Source organism: Syngnathus leptorhynchus, chromosome 14, assembly GCF_054491065.1.
Source record: "Syngnathus leptorhynchus isolate UIUO chromosome 14, UIUO_Slep, whole genome shotgun sequence".
Classification (NCBI taxonomy): Eukaryota; Metazoa; Chordata; class Actinopteri; order Syngnathiformes; family Syngnathidae; genus Syngnathus; species Syngnathus leptorhynchus.
Genome location: NC_141208.1, coordinates 10,909,640 through 10,927,472, shown reverse-complemented (window position 1 = coordinate 10,927,472; position 17,833 = coordinate 10,909,640). Strand labels below are relative to the sequence as shown.

Below are 17,833 nucleotides of genomic sequence, written 5' to 3'. Positions count from 1 at the left end.
TTCTGGTCCACCATCCGGCGTCTCAGGAGGGGGAAGCAGTGCACGGTCAACACTGTTTACAGTGGAGATGGTGTGCTGCTGACCTCGACTCGGGATGTCGTGAGTGTCCACCAACACGCCTTCCATTGTGGAAGCAGGGCCTGAGGACTCTGAGGCAGACTCTCCAATCTCGGAGGTCGAAGTCACTGAGGTAGTTGAAAAACTCCTTGGTGGCAAGGCCCCGGGGGCGGATGAGATCCGCCCGGAGTTCTTAAAGGCTCTGGATGTTGTGGGGCTGTCATGGCTGACACGCCTCTACAGCATTGCGTGGACATCGGGGACGGTGCCTTTGGATTGGCAGACTGGGGTGGTGGTTCCCCTCTTTAAGAAGGGGGACCGGAGGGTGTGTTCCAATTACAGGGGAATCACACTCCTCAGCCTCCCTGGTAAGGTCTATTCAGGGGTGCTGGAGAGGATGATCCGTCGGGAGGTCGAACCTCGGATTCAGGAGGAGCAGTGTGGCTTTCGTCCTGGCCGTGGAACAGTGGACCAGCTCTACACCCTCGGCAGGATCCTCGGGGGTACATGGGAGTTCGCCCAACCAGTCCACATTTGTTTTGTGGACTTGGAGAAGGCGTTCGACAGTGTCCCTCGGGAGGTTCTCTGGAGGGTGCTTTGGGAGTACGGGGTGCCGAGCCAACTGATAAGGGCGGTTCGGTCCCTGTATCACCGATGCCAGACTTTGGTCCGCATTTCCGGCAGTAAGTCGGATTCGTTCCCAGTGAGGGTTGGACTCCGCCAAGGCTGCCCTTTGTCACCGATTCTGTTCATAATTTTTATGGACAGAATTTTTAGGCGCAGCCGAGGCGTTGAGGGGGTCCGGTTTGGGGACCTCAGCATCGCGTCACTGCTTTTTGCAGATGACGTGGTGCTGTTGGCTTCTTCAGTCAGTGATCTCCAGCTCTCACTGGAGCGGTTCGCAGCCGAGTGTGAAGCGGTCGGGATGAGGGTCAGCACCTCCAAATCCGAGTCCATGGTCCTCGGTCGGAAAAGGGTGGAATGCCCTCTCCGGATCGGGGATGAGATCCTGCCCCAAGTGGAGGAGTTCAAGTATCTTCGGGTCTTGTTCACGAGTGAGGGCAGGATGGAGCGCGAGATCGACAGGCGGATCGGTGCAGCGTCGGCGGTGATGCGGATTCTGTACCGGTACGTCGTGGTGAAGAGAGAGCTGAGCCAAATGGCAAAGCTCTCGATTTACAGGTCGATCTACGCTCCTGCTCTTACCTATGGTCACGAGCTATGGGTCGTGACCGAAAGAACGAGATCCAGGATACAAGCGGCTGAAATGAGTTTCCTCCGCAGGGTGTCCGGGCTCTCCCTTAGAGATAGGGTGAGAAGCTCGGTCATCCGGGAGAGACTCGGAGTAGAGCCGCTGCTCCTCCACGTTGAGAGGAGCCAGATGAGGTGGCTCGGGCATCTCATCAGGATGCCTCCTGGACGCCTCTCTGGGGAGGTGTTCCGGGCATGTCCCACCGGTAGGAGACCCCGGGGAAGACCCAAGACGCACTGGAGAGACTACGTCTCTCGGCTGGCCTGGGAACGCCTTGGGATCCCCCGGGATGAGCTGGAGGAAGTGGCTGGGGAGAGGAGGTCTGGGAGTCCCTCCTAAAGCTGCTGCCCCCGCGACCCGACCCCGGATAAGCGGAAGAAGATGAAGGTGAAGGTGAAGGATTGGTGTATTTATGTATGTATGTGTGTATTATTATTGTTATGCAAGTAAGCACCATTTTAAGTGGATAACTCAGGGGTGAGAAACCCGCGGCTTCAGACCCTTATGCGGCTCTTTGATCAACCTCTCTGTGACGTTAGTGTATAAATTTATAAATTTCAATTTGTTTTTTAAGAATTTTAAAAATTGTGGCTCTTTTGCAATATTAAATGGAAACATTTATTTATTTATTTATTTATTTTAATTATTGGTTTGATTATTTATTTACAGTAATTTTGTCAGTGTCACTCAAAATATGCAGCACAGCCGCTGCATTCTAATTCGTAGAAGTAACAGCTCGCACACCTTATGACAGTAATTGGCCACGACAATAACGCGTAGCAAATATTACAAAAAACATTTCCCGCAGGCTTTCTTTAGAATCATACTCGACTTGTCTGATTGAGATGCCTCAACCCTTGATCAATTTATTATTGTTTACTTATAATATTATCGATTGCTTCACATCACTGGGTGTTTAAACATGCACAATTGCAACCTGCTCATACAAACGGCACTTGGGGTGGGAGGAAGCATAAAGCTTGTAGCACTCCCCTCAAAGTGTATGCACGAAGAAGACAAGCCTATGCCTTGACGGGAGAGCATTTTAAATTGCCTATAGGCTCTTCATTGCCAACTGTTTTAATGAGTCTCTCTTTAGAATGGAACACTGACTGTGCAAACAAAGACAGAGGGGGTTGCAAGCATCTGTAAGTGTGCGCTTGTGGCTACAAGTGCATATATCCACCTGAGGCAGGGGTGTCAAACCCGTTTTTTTCGCGAGCTGCATTGTAGTCATAGTTTCTTTCGGAGGGCCATTATGATTGTCAACCCAAATAAATGTATGAGCACCTCATATTATATACAGTATAAGCTCCAAAACAAACTGACAAATAACTCGTTTTCAAATCAGACTAGTAAAAACTGGTCAAATATAAATAAAAAAAAATTAAAAGTGAAGACAATTTGCAATTCTAGTAATGACACAAATTTGATGCACAATTTGTCTTCGCGGACCACATAAAATGATGTGGCGGGCCGTATCTAGCCCCTGGGCCTTGAGTTTGACACCTGTGGCCTAATGAGTGCTCTCTGTTGTCTGATCCCACAACATATTTCTCTCACCTGAACTCGATTGCAGAGTCTCTCTTGAGTCCATAGAAGCCGGCTGACAAAGTGAGAAGCCAGTAGGGCACGAAAGCCCCTTGCTCGCACTCCAGGTAAGGTGCAGACCACTTGATCTGATTCTTGTCCAGAAGGTAAACTCCAGTCCTGGGGTCTGACCTCCTTCTGTGCGTGTGCGCTCTCTTTCCATCCCTAAATTCCTTCAACCACTCATACTCGGGGCTCCTGCTCCTCAGCAGCCATTCCTGCAGCACCACCTCCTTCTGGCTCCTGGTCGCTTGCAGAAAGACGTACGGTGCCGGTGCGTCTCTGTGGAAGCTCACCACTGCTCTGTGGATTTTGGGATCTCCTTCGAGCATGCTTCGAACCAGCGCGTGATACCAGTAAATGTCCTGTTGCAAGGTATCCTCCCGGGACCTGTTGGCTTGCAGGATCATGTTCAAAAAGTTGGTGGCGTGCATCATGGTATCCAGGATGCCGTGCAGCGAGTAGTGAGAGGCGACGTGCAGGCTGCCTCGCAGGCTGCTCAGCTCGTACCTCCGTGAGCAGTTGACCTGCCTCAGCGCGGAGGAGTCGCCGCTGTGGAGGAAAGCAGTCACTACCCTCGGCAGGTCCTCCTCGATTTTGTGCGCCACGACTGTGCGCTCGGTAGCCGACGGCGAGTGAAAATAAGTCGGGTGGTAGTGGGGCGGCTCCTTGTTGATGCCTTGGGTGCTGAAGATTGAAGGGCTCTCGTCTCGGTCGTTTTCGGACCAGTCCACATATCCGTAGTTGGAGCCAAAAACAAGCCCCGTTTGTAGAAGCACGACTAGGAGAGCCATCTTCCTTCGTCTTCTTCTTCAGGGACACCGAAGAGAAAACGCTGGGAAAGGTACTGCAAGCATAACCAGCCTCGCCAATTTAAGGAGCAACGACAAGAGGATGTGTCCCGCACGATGGAGATACAGCCGACAGTAATTGCCCACTTTTCATTGCACACAGGATCACCTCAAACAGGATCCCCTCAAACCTCGCATGCACGTCAAGCGTCGTAACTCAATGGAAATCAACGTGATTCCTCCACAAACTGGAAACAGCCACCCATTGTTTGAGGTGAAGGATGAAAGAGGCAAGGAGCAAATTGTTCTTGAAGTTCAGCGCCACAAAAAAAAATCCCAATAGACCACCTGAGGTGTCGCTCAGAGCCACGACAGTGTGTGCTGTGTTTTCTCCTTTTCTCACCGCCAGACTGACGGAGATGGGCGGGGCGTGTGAACGGATTGGAGCTGTCCGGGTCTGAAAGTGGCGCCCGTGGGAAGAAAAATGACAGAAATATAATTTGATTGTATTGCTCAAACCGGCACTGGATGATGATGATGATGATGATGATGATGATGATGATGATGATGATGATGATGATGATGATGATGATGATGATGATGATGATGAGTGAAAAAATACAAAACCACTATTGTTCTTTTCTTGATCTTGAGACACTTTTTAAAGACAGATTAAAACCAATGTAGGCTGTTCCATCCATCCATGTTCTATAATAATTGTCCATATAGAGTGAGAGTAAGCGAGGACAGCCTGGACTGGGCCCATATTTTATTTTGTTTTGTTTTATTGTCATCTGTACTGCCATCTGTTGACAAGAACACCATTGCTGGTGGTGTTGTAAAAACACATCTGGTCTTCTGTCATTCTTTGCAGCAATGGTCACGACTGAAGATGGGCGTTGCAATGTCTGGGGTGACTCAAAGGCCGTTGTCATGGCAGTAGAAAGTGCAGATTGCAGAGTCCCCCTAGCTTACATGATGCCCACTACAACCGCTAATGAAGTTTGGCCCAGCTGCACTGGCAGTTACAGAAAATCTTTGATTTATGATGACATAAGACCAATGTAAAGATACATGCATGCAAGAAGCAGAGAGATGATGCTGCATAGGAGAAAAAGATGACACTCTGCGTGAGATGAGTGCTCCTGACCCTTCTGTTTCATCCTCTTTTACAAGTGCACTGCCTCTCCTAACTCAATTAATATTTCATAGTCATTTGCTTCTTCATCTGCAAGCTTTACAACTTGGGTTTGTTCAAACACAACTGTGGGAGCGACTGCACCAGCCATCTTTTATACAAACGTTCTGTATACTCAGAGGTTTCTTGGGGTTTGAGTCAAGTAAAAATCAGGTTGGCAAGCAAAAAAGGTTTTACAAGCAAGATACACTTAATTATGCACACTGCATATAAGGTGAAAATAGTTGTAAGGCATTGAAGGATTAAACAAAGATTTACTACAGTTGTAACGGATGATTCGGAATATTTTGTTTGCCTCTAACATTTACAGCTAAGCACTATATTCTATCTTTTCTGGATAAAACACGTTTTTCAGAACGTTAGGCCATGTATGCTTTGCATACAGTTTCAGAATTAAGTCAAATACCATACCAGCTATACTGAATGGTTAAAAATAAACTCTGAACTATCATATTAATCGCCAATACTTTCAGCAAAATTAATCAGAGACATGTACATTAATTATTCATTACATAAATTTGGTTCTGTTTAACTATGAGGTTGAAAAACAATAAGTGACTATTTCCATCACTGAGTGCAAATGCGTATTTGAATCTTTGCTGCTCTCTAGAGTTTTTTTCCCTATTTAAAAAGTCAAGCTTGTTCATTCGTAATCAGATCTATCAATCCTACAACATTTTAAAGGAAAATTCGAATAACAGTTTTTGATACATATATGATTAAATCTAAGTGAATATTACACTTTGATTTACTCCGGGACTTTTTGGGGAATAAGGAGTGGGAATTTAGTACCGTAATTTTCGGACTATAAGTCGCGTTTTTTGTCATAGTTTTTTTTACTTATATTCAGGAGTGACTTATATGTGATTTTTTTTCACAAATTTTCAAAATTAAAAAATCCGCGATGTAGTGAAACCGTGATAAACGAACCGCGATGTAGCAAGGGATTACTGTCATTTGAACTGCAAGTGACATCATCCGTGCCCGATGACAAAGATGACGAAGGGCCCCACGTACTACCGGCATCATTAGCGGCTTTGTTTGTAAGTGACACGGAGGAGGAAGAGTTTGAAGGATTTAATGATTTGGAGTGACACAGAAGGTTTGAAAAACTATTATGGCTTTTACGCACGCCCGGTCGTTCTCGACGGGAGCTCTCTTTCACCTCCGTGGATGGAAGTCGGAGGCCGGCGCTCGGCCCGGTGGCTGTCCGGGGACGGTGAATGAGGCTCGGACATGGCTTTTACGCACGCCCGGTCCTATTTATGGAGCTCTCTTCCACCTCCGTGGCTGGAAGTTCAGTAGTTGTTGGCTCGTTGAAGTCTTGTTTTATTAAATAAAGAGCCGTTTACCCAACCCACGTCTTTCCTGGTACTTTATTAACGCTACAATATAGTTATATACTAGATCTCTGCAGCGCACGCGCGGCGTTGTTGACATAAAGAACGAGGAATTTGATCTATGGATTTAATGATTTGGAGTGACACAGATGGTTTGATAATATTGTTTTAATATGATAGATATTTGAAATATACTTTATATATTATTATATGGGTCTGTGGAATAATTAGAAATGCAACTTACAACGGGTCCGACGTGAGCATACGCGGCATTTTTTACATAAAGCACGATCAATGGATTTAATGAATTGGAGTGACACAGATGGTTTGATAAATGTGTTATTTATATAATACTTACTTGAATAACTCTGAATGTTACGTCAGGCCCGTTCTCAGCTCCTCGTTTGTGTATATGTCACGTTAGCATACAGTATCGTTTAGCCTGTTGTTGCTGGTTCATGTCTGTTTTTGGTGTTGGATTTTGACAAATAAATTTGCCCCAAATGTGCGACTTATACTCCGGTGCGACTTATATATGTTTTTTTTTCACTTTATTGTGCATTTTATGGCTGGTGCAACTTATACTCCGGAGCGATTTATAGTCCGAAAATTACGGTATTTTCCACAATTTTCATGAACGCGTCAATTTGACGACAGCGGAAGCCAATGGATCAAGCTCGGGGTTTGTGTTCATAGGCGGTTGTAGTCCATGAGGCGTCGTGTGTCGACATTGGCAAACTGTATTGACACTGTGTCTATACTGTGTCGCTGACTGCTGACACCCGCGACACCCGCTGGACCTTAAAAATTCTACAGGCATCGTAGTTGACCGATTCAACTGACATTGATTTGATTTGATTTTTTCATTTTTTTATTTAATCTTTATTTACCCAGGCAAACAATTAAGAACAAGATCTTATTTACAACTGCGGCCTGACCCAAAGAACAATGGCACTTTGAGGGGGATGGGGCATAGAGTGCTAAAAATAAATAAATACATAAAACAAGGTTATATAAATACACAATCAAAAATAAAGAACAACAACCAAGAACAATAAAACTATACAATATAACAACATATCTAAACTAGCAGCTGCAAGAGTCGGTTAAAACCTGTTGCAATTTTTGTTTGAAAACTGTAAATGATGTGATGACAGTACATTTAAGGGTATTTTGCATAGTATTCCAGTCATAAACTGCAGAGAAATGGAAGGAGTTTCGACCAAAGACTGTATGTACTTTGGGTCTGGTGAATTTAATAAGATTACTGGACCTTATATTGCGGGAACAATAATGACGGTGCAGGAGGGAGGAGAGATAGGCAGGTGACATACCGAGTATGGATTTGTAAATGAGGTGAAACCAACGGTGAAGTCGTCGGGTATGGAGTGATGTCCAATCAATTAATTTATACAAATCACAGTGGTGAGAGGAGAAGTGCGCACCTGTGGCAAAGCAGATAGCAGAGTGATGAAGAGGGTCCAGCTTTTTAAGAGTAGAGTGGGATGCCATCCTATAGATGGTGTCGCCGTAATCAAAAATGGGCAGGATGGTCATTTTGACAAGAGAGTGTCTAGCTGCACGGGTGAAGGAGGCCTTGATGACCTAGTATATACATAAATTCATCCATCCATCCATTTTCTGAACCGCTTTGTCCCCACAGGGGTCGCGGGCGTGCTGGTAACTATCCCAGCCGTCTTCGGGCAGTTGGCGGTTGACACCCTGAACCGGTTGCCAGCCAATCGCAGGGAACAAACGGAGACGAACAACCATCCGCACTCGCACTCGTACCTAGGGACAATTTAGTCTTCAATCGGCCTACCAATCATGTTTTTGGGATGTGGGAGGAAACCGGGGAGCCCGGATAGAACCCACGCGGACATGGGGAGAACATGCAAACTCAACACAGGGAGGGCCGGAGGTGGAATCGAACCGGCACCCTCCTAACTGTGAGGCGGGCGTGCTACCCAGTGCTCCAACGAACCGCCCTATACATTAATTCCTTTAAGTAATTATATATATATATATATATATATATATATATATATATATATATATATATATATATATACATCCTCCTACTTCGCGGGGGTTACGTTCCAGACCCACCCGCGAAATGGGAATTTCCGCGAAATAGAAACTAGATTTTTTTGAGCTATTCTTGGAAGATATTCTATTTTTATCGCTGACATCAACCAGCTAGCTGCTAGGGGACTTTCATATCAATGGACTGTGCGCTCCGCATTCATGCCTTAGCGACGAGACTAACAGTGTATTGCTATGTCCAGATGAAGGCCACCGCCGGTGGAGAGTGTTATATCTTTACTATTTTCCAGGTTCTGATGTAGCAAGCATGGTTCGGACAACGACGTGATGGATACTGCTTTATTCCTTTCATCACAGTCAGTTCACTGGCCGTACATCACAACACTGAACGTCCCCGAAGCTCCCCCTCCCACATCCGGGGTTTTCCCACTACGGAACATGAGTTAGTCCAAAATATACAACATCTAAATATACAACAGAGAGAACGCCCTGAAGTCACATGTGACGATAAAGTATACTGTACTGACTCTTTAATTTATTCATTTCAAAACAAGAAAACGACTTTTAAACATAAGCTATCATTATTAAAGGAAAATGAAGAAACTCAAGTGGCCGCGAAACCTCGTGAAATGATGAAATTTCTGCGATAAAATCATTAATTTATTTTTGAAAACCCGCGATACAGCGAAGCCGCGATAGTTGAAGCCGCGAAGTAGGAGGGATGACTGTATATATATATATATATATATATATAAATTTAAAATACATTTTATTTCTTTGTTACAGTCAATAATGTGAACATGTAAGAGGATGTTTGTGCACTGGGATTTGTGTTTTACATTTTTTTATTTAAAAAAGAATACGTTTTTCCAATGTCTTAAAAGTAAACCTGTTGCGTTTTTTGGACACGTTTTCTCCCGCCGTTGAAAACAGCCACTCACACGGCACAGGTGAGGCTGGAGTGCTGTGTAGTGGGTTTTTTGATTGTCCCAGTCTTTGCCTTGAGGTCCGCAAAGATCAGACATTGTTTTAGCAGATCCATCCCGTTGACAATGCGCTTCCTTTAACAGAGCTACAGCACGCTTCCTTGACAGACTACTGCAGCTCGTTCGGTCACGTGACCCTTTTAAAGCGATACGACACGGGGCTTCGCTCTATGAGCCCTACACATGCGCCGACGCATCGGTGTTGCCGGACCTATCACCAATAAGCAGTATGTAATTGATTGTAATTAAGTTATTGCTAAAAAGTTTTGGTGTCCTTGATTAGCGGTCATGATTAAAAGTACATATCGCGTTGAACGTTGAATAATCCTTCATGTGCGGTAAAACGAATGCTCAAACGAATGCTAGCACCCGAGTTAGCGGCTAATGTTAGTTGGTAATGTTTACTAACAATAATTGTCACCTTGGGTTTACTTGCACTGTCCTTATGCTTGTGTGGAACGGAAGAATTCCGATTGTTATAACCTGGCTTTAGAGCAGTGTATATGTGACGTTTACTTAACGATTGGAGAATTGTTATGCCATGAGGTGACTCATCGTTTGTGTCGCATTCGCTTTCTCGTTTATCCTCAGAGGCTTTTATACTGCACATGGATTCTTCTCGGCAACCCAAGAGGGTCGACTCGAAACGTGAGGCGAAAGGCAGTCAAAGTGAGTCTAAAGCTCCCTGTCGCAAAGATGCCTATGCCAGACTTCTGAGCCAGCACCGCAGCAGCACCTTCACAAAATTTCTGGAGCAATATGCCAAGGAGTCATCTCTCCCCAAAGAGGATAATGGACCTACCAGACTGCTTCAAGCTCAGAGTGACAAGAAGAGCATACCCCAAGGAAAAAGGGATCTAATGCCAAACCATCTATCTGATTCCAGTGACTTTTTCCCTTCTTCCTCAAAAGATAAAGGCGACGATAGCTCCTTGTCAATGTATATGGTGAAATTGAGCATTCAAAATGCACAGAATGACAGCGAGAAGAAGCCAGGTGTGTCTGAAAAGCACAGGAAGGCACAGAGAAGGGATACTGCCACTAGCCAAGATGGTGACATTGAGTCGGGAGAGGAGCTATGTTCTTCAGACCCAAATGATTCCAAGAGGCAGCAGCGTCAGCGGAAGAAAAATAAAGACACGAGCAAAGAAAACCTCTCAAAGGACAGCAGCCACTTTGTTGAGAATGCCCAAAATAAAGCCAACTTAACTAAACTAGAACACGAGGAGACAAAGAACAAAAATAATTTGTCCAAGCAGATGGAGGAGGGGAAGCAAAAATCTCGAACATCTAAATGTTCAGGTGACAGACATGATTTCAACAAAGTACAAAAACCTACAGGTATATTAGAACAAAATTCTGATTATGCTAATGAAAATATTTGGTGTGTAATTTTTAACAAATTAAAATTGCATTTAAATTGGTTTCAGCATCCAATGGCAATTCGGCTGTAGACAAGTATAAGACCAAAGGACGCAGAGGATCAAGGAAACAAGTGTTCGAACCCTATATGAATGCTGAAGAGGTTTCGCGGGGCCTTAAAAGGGGCGAACTTATTCAGGTATGCTCATTGTTTAGATTGTGGCAACATTTGGGAACAGGGGTTAACCTTAAAGTATATTGTGCATAAAGTTGTGAATTTTTGTCATAAAAATCTACTGGCATTCATACAGAGCGATTTTTATTTATTTATTTATTTATGTTATTTGGTTTTTTATTATTATTTATATGTATTTGAATTTGTATTTGAACCCAATGTACTGTATTTGCCTGATTAGCCCTTCTGTAGTTTAGCACAATAAGAGTAAGTGTGTAACCCATGTAGCCTCTATTGCAAGATTATTACATAATCCAAATTGTTTTTTATATTTCAGGGACAATTGCGAATAAACCCCAAGAAGTACCATGATGCTTTCATCATGTCTCCTGTAAGTGACTCTTTATATTTGCTGCTAATGCCTTTTTCAAAATCATTGGATTATTTTTTTTTAACAGGATGATACACGAGATATATTTTTGGATGGCATAATTGCTCGTAACAGGGCATTAAATGGAGACATAGTCGTGGTGCAAATCTTACCTCAGGAACAATGGAAGGTATTCTTTACTTTCTTATTGATCCAGCCACGTAAATGTTTTCAATCCCCACATACAGTATAAACTGACAAAAACCGACGTGACATTATTGACGGTTTTAACTGATCAAAATGTTTTTCCACATAGGTTGTGAAGTCTGACACTGACTGTGAGGGAATCAGTGAGTCAGAAGCGCATAAGAAAAACCTGATCCAAACAGCCCAAATGAAGATTGTACAAGCAGGTTGGTTAGTTGGTTGGTTGGTTGGTTGGTTGGTTGGTTGGTTGGTTGGTTGGTTGGTTGGTTGACTATGGTTGGTTGGTTGGGTTGGTGGGCGTTGGCTAGGTGGTTGGGTGGAATATGCAGGGGATTACTGTATACTACGATTTCATTTAAATCCAATAGTCAAATGAAATAAAGGATCTTTTTTTTTTCACTTTTCAGACCATCTGGAAAACACCTTCACACCACAGTCCACTAGTGAAGTCTTTCAAATGACTGCTAAAGTAAGCCTTCTACATACATGATTATTTTTTGAAACGGATCTCAACTCTCACTTCCTTATGACAACTTTCTCATGGCCAACGTATCAGGTGGTGTACATTGCTGAAAAGAAGCACTCAAGGGTTGTGACAGGCTCTCTGAAATTTCTACCCGACAAGCTATTTGCAATGTTCTCTCCTGTGGACCACCGCGTGCCCAGGATTAACATTCCCCTGTCCGATTGTCCAGAAGATTTTATCTCCCGTCATGATGATTACGCCAACACGCTCTTCATCTGCCGCATCACCGATTGTCCGGCTGACAGCAACTTTGCAGAAGGGTGAATATTGCCGTGTCTGTGCTGCACATTGATTTTCATGTTAATAAACTCTCCCCCTGCTCTATGTTCCATCAGTCGACTGGCAAAGACTTTGGGCCAGGCTGGGGAAATCGAGCCGGAAACAGAGGGCATTCTTATAGAGTACGATGTGGATTTTTCAGAATTCTCTGATAAAGTCATAGATTGCTTACCTAAGGATTTGCCTTGGAACATCCCACCTGAGGAGCTGGCCAAGAGAAAAGACTTAAGGTGGGACGTGTACCGTCAGTCCGCTTATGCTGAAATAAACGAAGTAGATAATGGAAGCCCTGAAATTGACTGGCGGTCGCGCCAAGCTTGCATTTAATTCCTACATTTATTTGTTGTCCTTCATGTTTAGAAAGGAGTGCATTTTCACAATCGACCCAGCGACCGCTAGAGATTTGGATGATGCCTTGTCCTGTAAACATCTTCCAGATGGTAATTTGCGCTTCAACTCTATCACTTGGCGTCTTTTAATTCTCAAAGTAGATTTGTGTTCAATATAGGCAACTATGAGTTGGGGGTCCACATTGCTGATGTCAGTTATTTTGTGGAGGAGGGCAATGATTTGGATCAAATCGCCAGCCGGCGAGCCACAACTGTATATCTTGTCCAAAAAGTGAGTAACGTAAATTATGAGTCATTTAAATGGTCTCCATAATAACCATCATTTGGTATCTGCAAAATTGGAACGGATCACTTGAGGCACACCCGTTGCTTCAAACATAAGCTTGTTCTTTGTCACTCCAGGTCATCCCTATGTTGCCAAGGCTACTTTGTGAGGAGCTATGTAGTTTGAACCCTCTCACTGACAGGCTGACCTTCTCCGTCATTTGGAAAATCACACCTGAAGGAAAGGTATGTTCGTAAGAGAATTGCAAGATGAGTTTATTGTTGCTGATGAGAAGCCATGAAATCTTGCACTGTATTTTCTTTCCCGTAGTCTTATAATTTTCATTCCTCTTCCCATGGCCAGATTCTGAGTGAGTGGTTTGGGCGCTCGGTGATTCGCTCGTGTGTCCAGTTGAGTTATAATCATGCTCAGAGTATGATTGAGGCCCCTGAGAAGATGTTTGCTGCCCAAGAGCTGCCTCCTGTGGACCCAGAGCACGATATTGACATGATCCATCAAGCAGTGCTCAACCTGCATTCCATTGCAAAGAAGCTCAGAGCTCAGCGTTTGTCTGGAGGAGCGCTCCGATTGGACAAGGTTAGTTCTGCTGGGCAGTCCTTTTTAAGGTGATTCTTCTTCTTTTTTTTTTCCCCCCCCCCCCCCCCCATTTAACTTAACCACTTTTTGTACTTGTTTCAGCTGAAACTCTCTTTCCAATTGGACAAAGAGACGATGATGCCCCAAGGCTGCTACATTTCTGAGTACAAAGACAGTAACAAGTTAGTATTGGTGCTACTGGACTATCTCTGAATGGCAAAGTGTGATTTTGATATTGATTGCATTGCATTGTTACTTGATTTAAATGGCATCTAAACGTCAGTTGTCTTCCCCCCCCCCCCCCCCCCCCCCCCGTTCGTTTTCTAGGTTGGTTGAAGAGTTTATGCTACTGGCTAACATTGCCATAGCTCACCATATTTACAAATGCTTCCCTAAGCTTGCATTGCTCAGACGCCACCCTCCACCCCAGACTAAGAAGGTGGATGAGCTACAAGAGCTGTGTGATGAGCTGAGCTTAGACATTGACATTTCTTCTGCTGGCGCATTGAATGTTGGTATCCACAGCAATTGATGGTTATCTTTCCAACACTAACAACTGCTGGAGTCAAATTAGGGAACTGACTTCTTTTCACTAATGTGTTTTGTTTTGTTTTGTTTTTTTTCCCCAAAAACATGCAGAAGAGTCTAATTTCCATTCTTGGTAATGATCAATATTCCATTGCTCGGAAGGAAGTGCTCACCCACATGTGCTCCAGAACAATGCAGGTTAGCTAGATTGTGTGGTTTGTCAAAGTGGGCAAAAGGAAACCTCATGAAATCTCGCTGCTTGCTGCCACCAGCCATGTGTGTACTGTATCGATGCATAAGTAATGATAATTTTTCTTTTGCTCTGGACTTTTTTGTTTTCTAGATGGCAGTATACTTTTGTGCAGGGGTACTTGAGGAAGAAAAGCTTTTTAAGCATTACGCCTTGAATGTTCCTCTTTACACTCACTTCACATCACCCATCAGACGATACGCTGACATCTTGGTGCACAGACTGCTGGCATCTTCACTGAGTACAGAATATTGTTCCAACACAGTGCACTTGTAAATTTCATTTTTACCTTATTATTTTCTTTATGTTTTTGGCTTTGTGTTTGCTCATTCAGACTGCGGTCCCAACTTGGCACTGTCATCAGAGAAAGTCCAAAAACAGGCTTTACGCTGCAATGACAAGAAAACTTCATCCAAGAGAGTGCAAGAGCTGAGCTCTGAGCTCTTTTTTGGAGTTTTTGTAAAGGTAAGAAACAGCATTTTGTCAAATCTGATGGCATCCAGTATTTGTACCTTGCGAAGCTTAGTTTTTACACGGGTGTTTAACAGTATTGTTATGCTTGTAGTTTGCTGCAATCCTGAGAGTGTGTATCTAATGCAGAATTTTTATTTCTTTATTGCGACGCTAAAAGCAAATTATTAGAGACAGAATTCAAAAACAAAGAATTATTGTCTCACGGTATCTAACGTTAAGATTGTGTTTTGCTGATAATTGCTCCATTTTCTGCCTTCATTTCCCGCACATGAGAAGTTGGATATTTTCTATTGATGTTTTCAGGTATTATTTTAAGACTTTGTTCAACAGGACTGTGGCCCCCTAAACTCCGAGGCCATGGTGATGGCCGTGTTGGATCAGTCATTCGATGTCCTGGTTTTGCGCTATGGAGTGCAAAAACGCATCTACTGCAAGGTTATCCCTTATACGTATACTCTCCATACCACCATGCTGTGCATCGATTGTGCCATCTTTCATCTTTAACAAGAGCAGGCATTCTCAATGTCCTGCCAGCTGCTCAGAGGAGCTTCTCTGTGACGTACTGGTTCTTCTCATCCACCATATTTTTAGGAAGCAAAGACGTGGCAGCTGAGCTTGGCTACCAGATACACCAGGCGTTTGATTTAAAAAACAAAACAAAACAAAAACGGGAAGAAGAGCATGGCAGAACACCTATGCGGCTTAATTTATTTCAACAGAATTTTTTTTTTTTTTTTTCTGTGATCATCAGTCTGTCACCGGCCTGGCCTCATTCCATCATCGCAAGGTCGGGAAACAATCTGAGCTGACTCTCCTGTGGAAACCCGAGGACCCACAAGCACCTCCATTTGAGCAGGTGAGATTCTGACTGATTTGAGTGGATATTCACAACATGTGTTCTTTTAATAGGGAGGGTTGATGACTTGTTGATTTCCTCACAGGGCATTTCCATCTTCACACTCGTAGAGGTGCAGCTCAAAGCCGACAGCGTGCCCACAAAGTGCAGCGCGTTACTCAAGAGGCCCAATGCGATACCCCACTAAGTATTTGACACGTCATGGAAGCAGTGTTATTGTTTTACACACAGAAACTATAAGCTACAAAACACACACATGCATCGGCCATTGTAACTTGAAGAAAGAAAAGCTAAAAAAAACTTTGTGAACTTGCTAATTAATGCTAGTATGCCGGTGTGTAGTGCAGTATAGTTTAAAAGGTAGAAAAGACATTACAGACAATGTATTTTTCATTTACTCCAATATATTTTATTGTCTTAGGATACAGGAAGTTCTTTTGGTAAAATCTAAATTATTGTAGTGATTTTTTTTTATAGGTTATGTTTGGGTGGTTTTAGCCCCAAGTACATGGGAGCTTTTACTAATTTAATACTGCAAACAGCATTTCCAAAAAATGGCTTACACAAAGCTGAAAGCAAACTCTTGCTATTCATTTGTCCGCTAACAGGCTCAATAAGATGAATCCCTGCCTAGTTTTTATTTTAAGATTTGGGGTAAATTTGAATATTAATTGCTGCTGAACATGGTTACCGTTTTACGCTGCCTCATAGCTTGTTTTCTTTTTTTAAATCTTTTAGACATTTTGACCTTTTACTTTTGAATAAGTCTCCGTTATGCCTTACAAGTACCTCCAAATAGTACATGTTGAGTTTAACTGAACTGTGCCATTTTATTTTAAACTGTGTTTTCTTATTTCTTCTCTTTATGACTCATGCATTGTTTTTGTTTTGCTCAGTCTGAACCTTTTAATGTATTTTGAAGGTGCCATGCTATCAAAATAATGGGAAACGAGGCACTTCCTGAACATTAAAGAACAAGAATTGCGGAGCAGAATAATTAGTTGCAAAAAAATAAGCAATGTTGCTGCAGTAGCTGCTCGAGCCCTAACAATTTGGCGTGGAACCATTAGATAAAAAAACATACATGTATACTTGACAGATAACTGTTTTTATGACTCTACCTTCACATCAGCCATTTTTAACGTGTATTTCTTTTATTGTCAAATATATCATGAGGGGAAAAAAAATCGCAATAAAGAAATAAGAACAGAGAACCTTTCCCATTGCAGCAAACAATCTTTGTATCACACGTCAACATGAGTCATGCTACCATGACCACTCCTATGTTGTACAAGCTGCGATAAATCCTTCATTCTTTTGTTTGCCAATTGCCATTTTACAGTAGCAGTTTTGCTTTGATTTCATGATTATCTTTTGTCAAATTAAATTGTCTTGCTATTGTGTGTAGTGCTAAGAATGTCTAATGTCTAATATCTACACTTGAACCCCAAGAACAACAATGCTTTGCTTTGACCTAACAGTAGCGTTTAGTGAAGTATAGATTCAATGAATTGGCTTCTGGAAACTAACTGCAACAGTAAAACAAAATAAAATCAATCTCTAGGTGTTACCAAACAAAAATGACCTCACTGATAACCAGCCCATGCATGCTCCCTGAACACAACAGTAGATTCCCTCTCTGTTGATTAGTTTTATCTCCTATTTACATCTTTATTGCCTTGACAATCTGAGAGATCCTAGACAGTCACACCTCATATATGTCACCAGGGTCCAAAGTTTGCAAATAAATTCATTACAACACTCTGTTTGAACCCAGTAAATACACAATTCTATAAGGTTGTTTAATAAGTTCTAGTAACACAGAAATTGCATGTGATGATGCCACTGGCTTTGTATGATTGACTCCAAATTTGAGTTGATTAGATAAATACCAGTATTTATTTGAATATTGAAGGACATGGGTGCACTACGGTAATTCAGCACATAGAAGCAGTAAGCCTAAAGGTTTTCATTTGGATCATCAAAGGAATTGGGCCTTTTCTATAAGCCTCCTCCCTTTTATGAAATGAAAGATAGGACAGGTCTATTGCAAGCAGCCACCTTCTACCCTACTTCCTTCTGGGCCTGTCAGTACAAAGTCAAAGTGCCATAAAATCTATTTGCCTGAGTGTTTCCACCCACTCCGCAGTAGGACAACCGGGACATAGAAAGCAACTCTGTCGGAGGCTCAAATAAGGGTTTTTAATACAATAATACAAGAACTGAAAGGTACATTTTCATTTATTTTGTGAGTGATAGCAGACTGATTAGAACTCAACTGCTGATCATTTCATGGTATCAATTTTTAAGTGGTATCGTAAATTGTCGGCTTCA

General features: G+C 42.9%; 2 protein-coding genes across 2 annotated transcripts in view; one reads left to right on the top strand and one right to left on the bottom strand.

Moving 5' to 3' along the window:
• gpr158b (G protein-coupled receptor 158b) overlaps positions 1-3,730 on the bottom strand; it is a 29,614-nt gene extending 25,884 nt beyond the window's left edge. Inside the window, exon 1 of the mRNA XM_085930869.1 lies at positions 2,873-3,730. Coding sequence (XP_085786995.1) covers positions 2,873-3,693 — 821 coding nt within the window. The 5' untranslated portion in view covers positions 3,694-3,730. The remainder of the gene's footprint in view (positions 1-2,872) is intronic.
• Positions 3,731-9,580: 5,850 nt separating this feature from the next.
• Positions 9,581-16,718, top strand: dis3l2 (DIS3 like 3'-5' exoribonuclease 2). The gene is made up of 21 exons (XM_085929309.1): positions 9,581-9,598; positions 9,852-10,601; positions 10,691-10,821; positions 11,135-11,188; positions 11,256-11,357; positions 11,484-11,580; positions 11,782-11,843; positions 11,931-12,160; positions 12,236-12,409; positions 12,540-12,619; positions 12,688-12,800; positions 12,932-13,039; positions 13,158-13,391; positions 13,494-13,573; positions 13,719-13,902; positions 14,031-14,117; positions 14,263-14,410; positions 14,504-14,634; positions 14,974-15,078; positions 15,395-15,499; positions 15,585-16,718. Exons 1-21 carry the CDS (start codon positions 9,592-9,594, stop codon positions 15,684-15,686), a joined length of 3,084 nt encoding a protein of 1,027 aa, XP_085785435.1. The 5' UTR covers positions 9,581-9,591; the 3' UTR covers positions 15,687-16,718.
• Positions 16,719-17,833: the final 1,115 nt, after the last annotated feature.

Excerpts from the sequence above, each read along its gene's own strand:
- dis3l2 (XM_085929309.1), top strand. Across the intron at positions 12,620-12,687 it reads CTGTAAACATCTTCCAGATG|GCAACTATGAGTTGGGGGTC; the intron begins GTAATTTGCGCT and ends TGTTCAATATAG. Across the intron at positions 13,040-13,157 it reads AAATCACACCTGAAGGAAAG|ATTCTGAGTGAGTGGTTTGG; the intron begins GTATGTTCGTAA and ends TCCCATGGCCAG.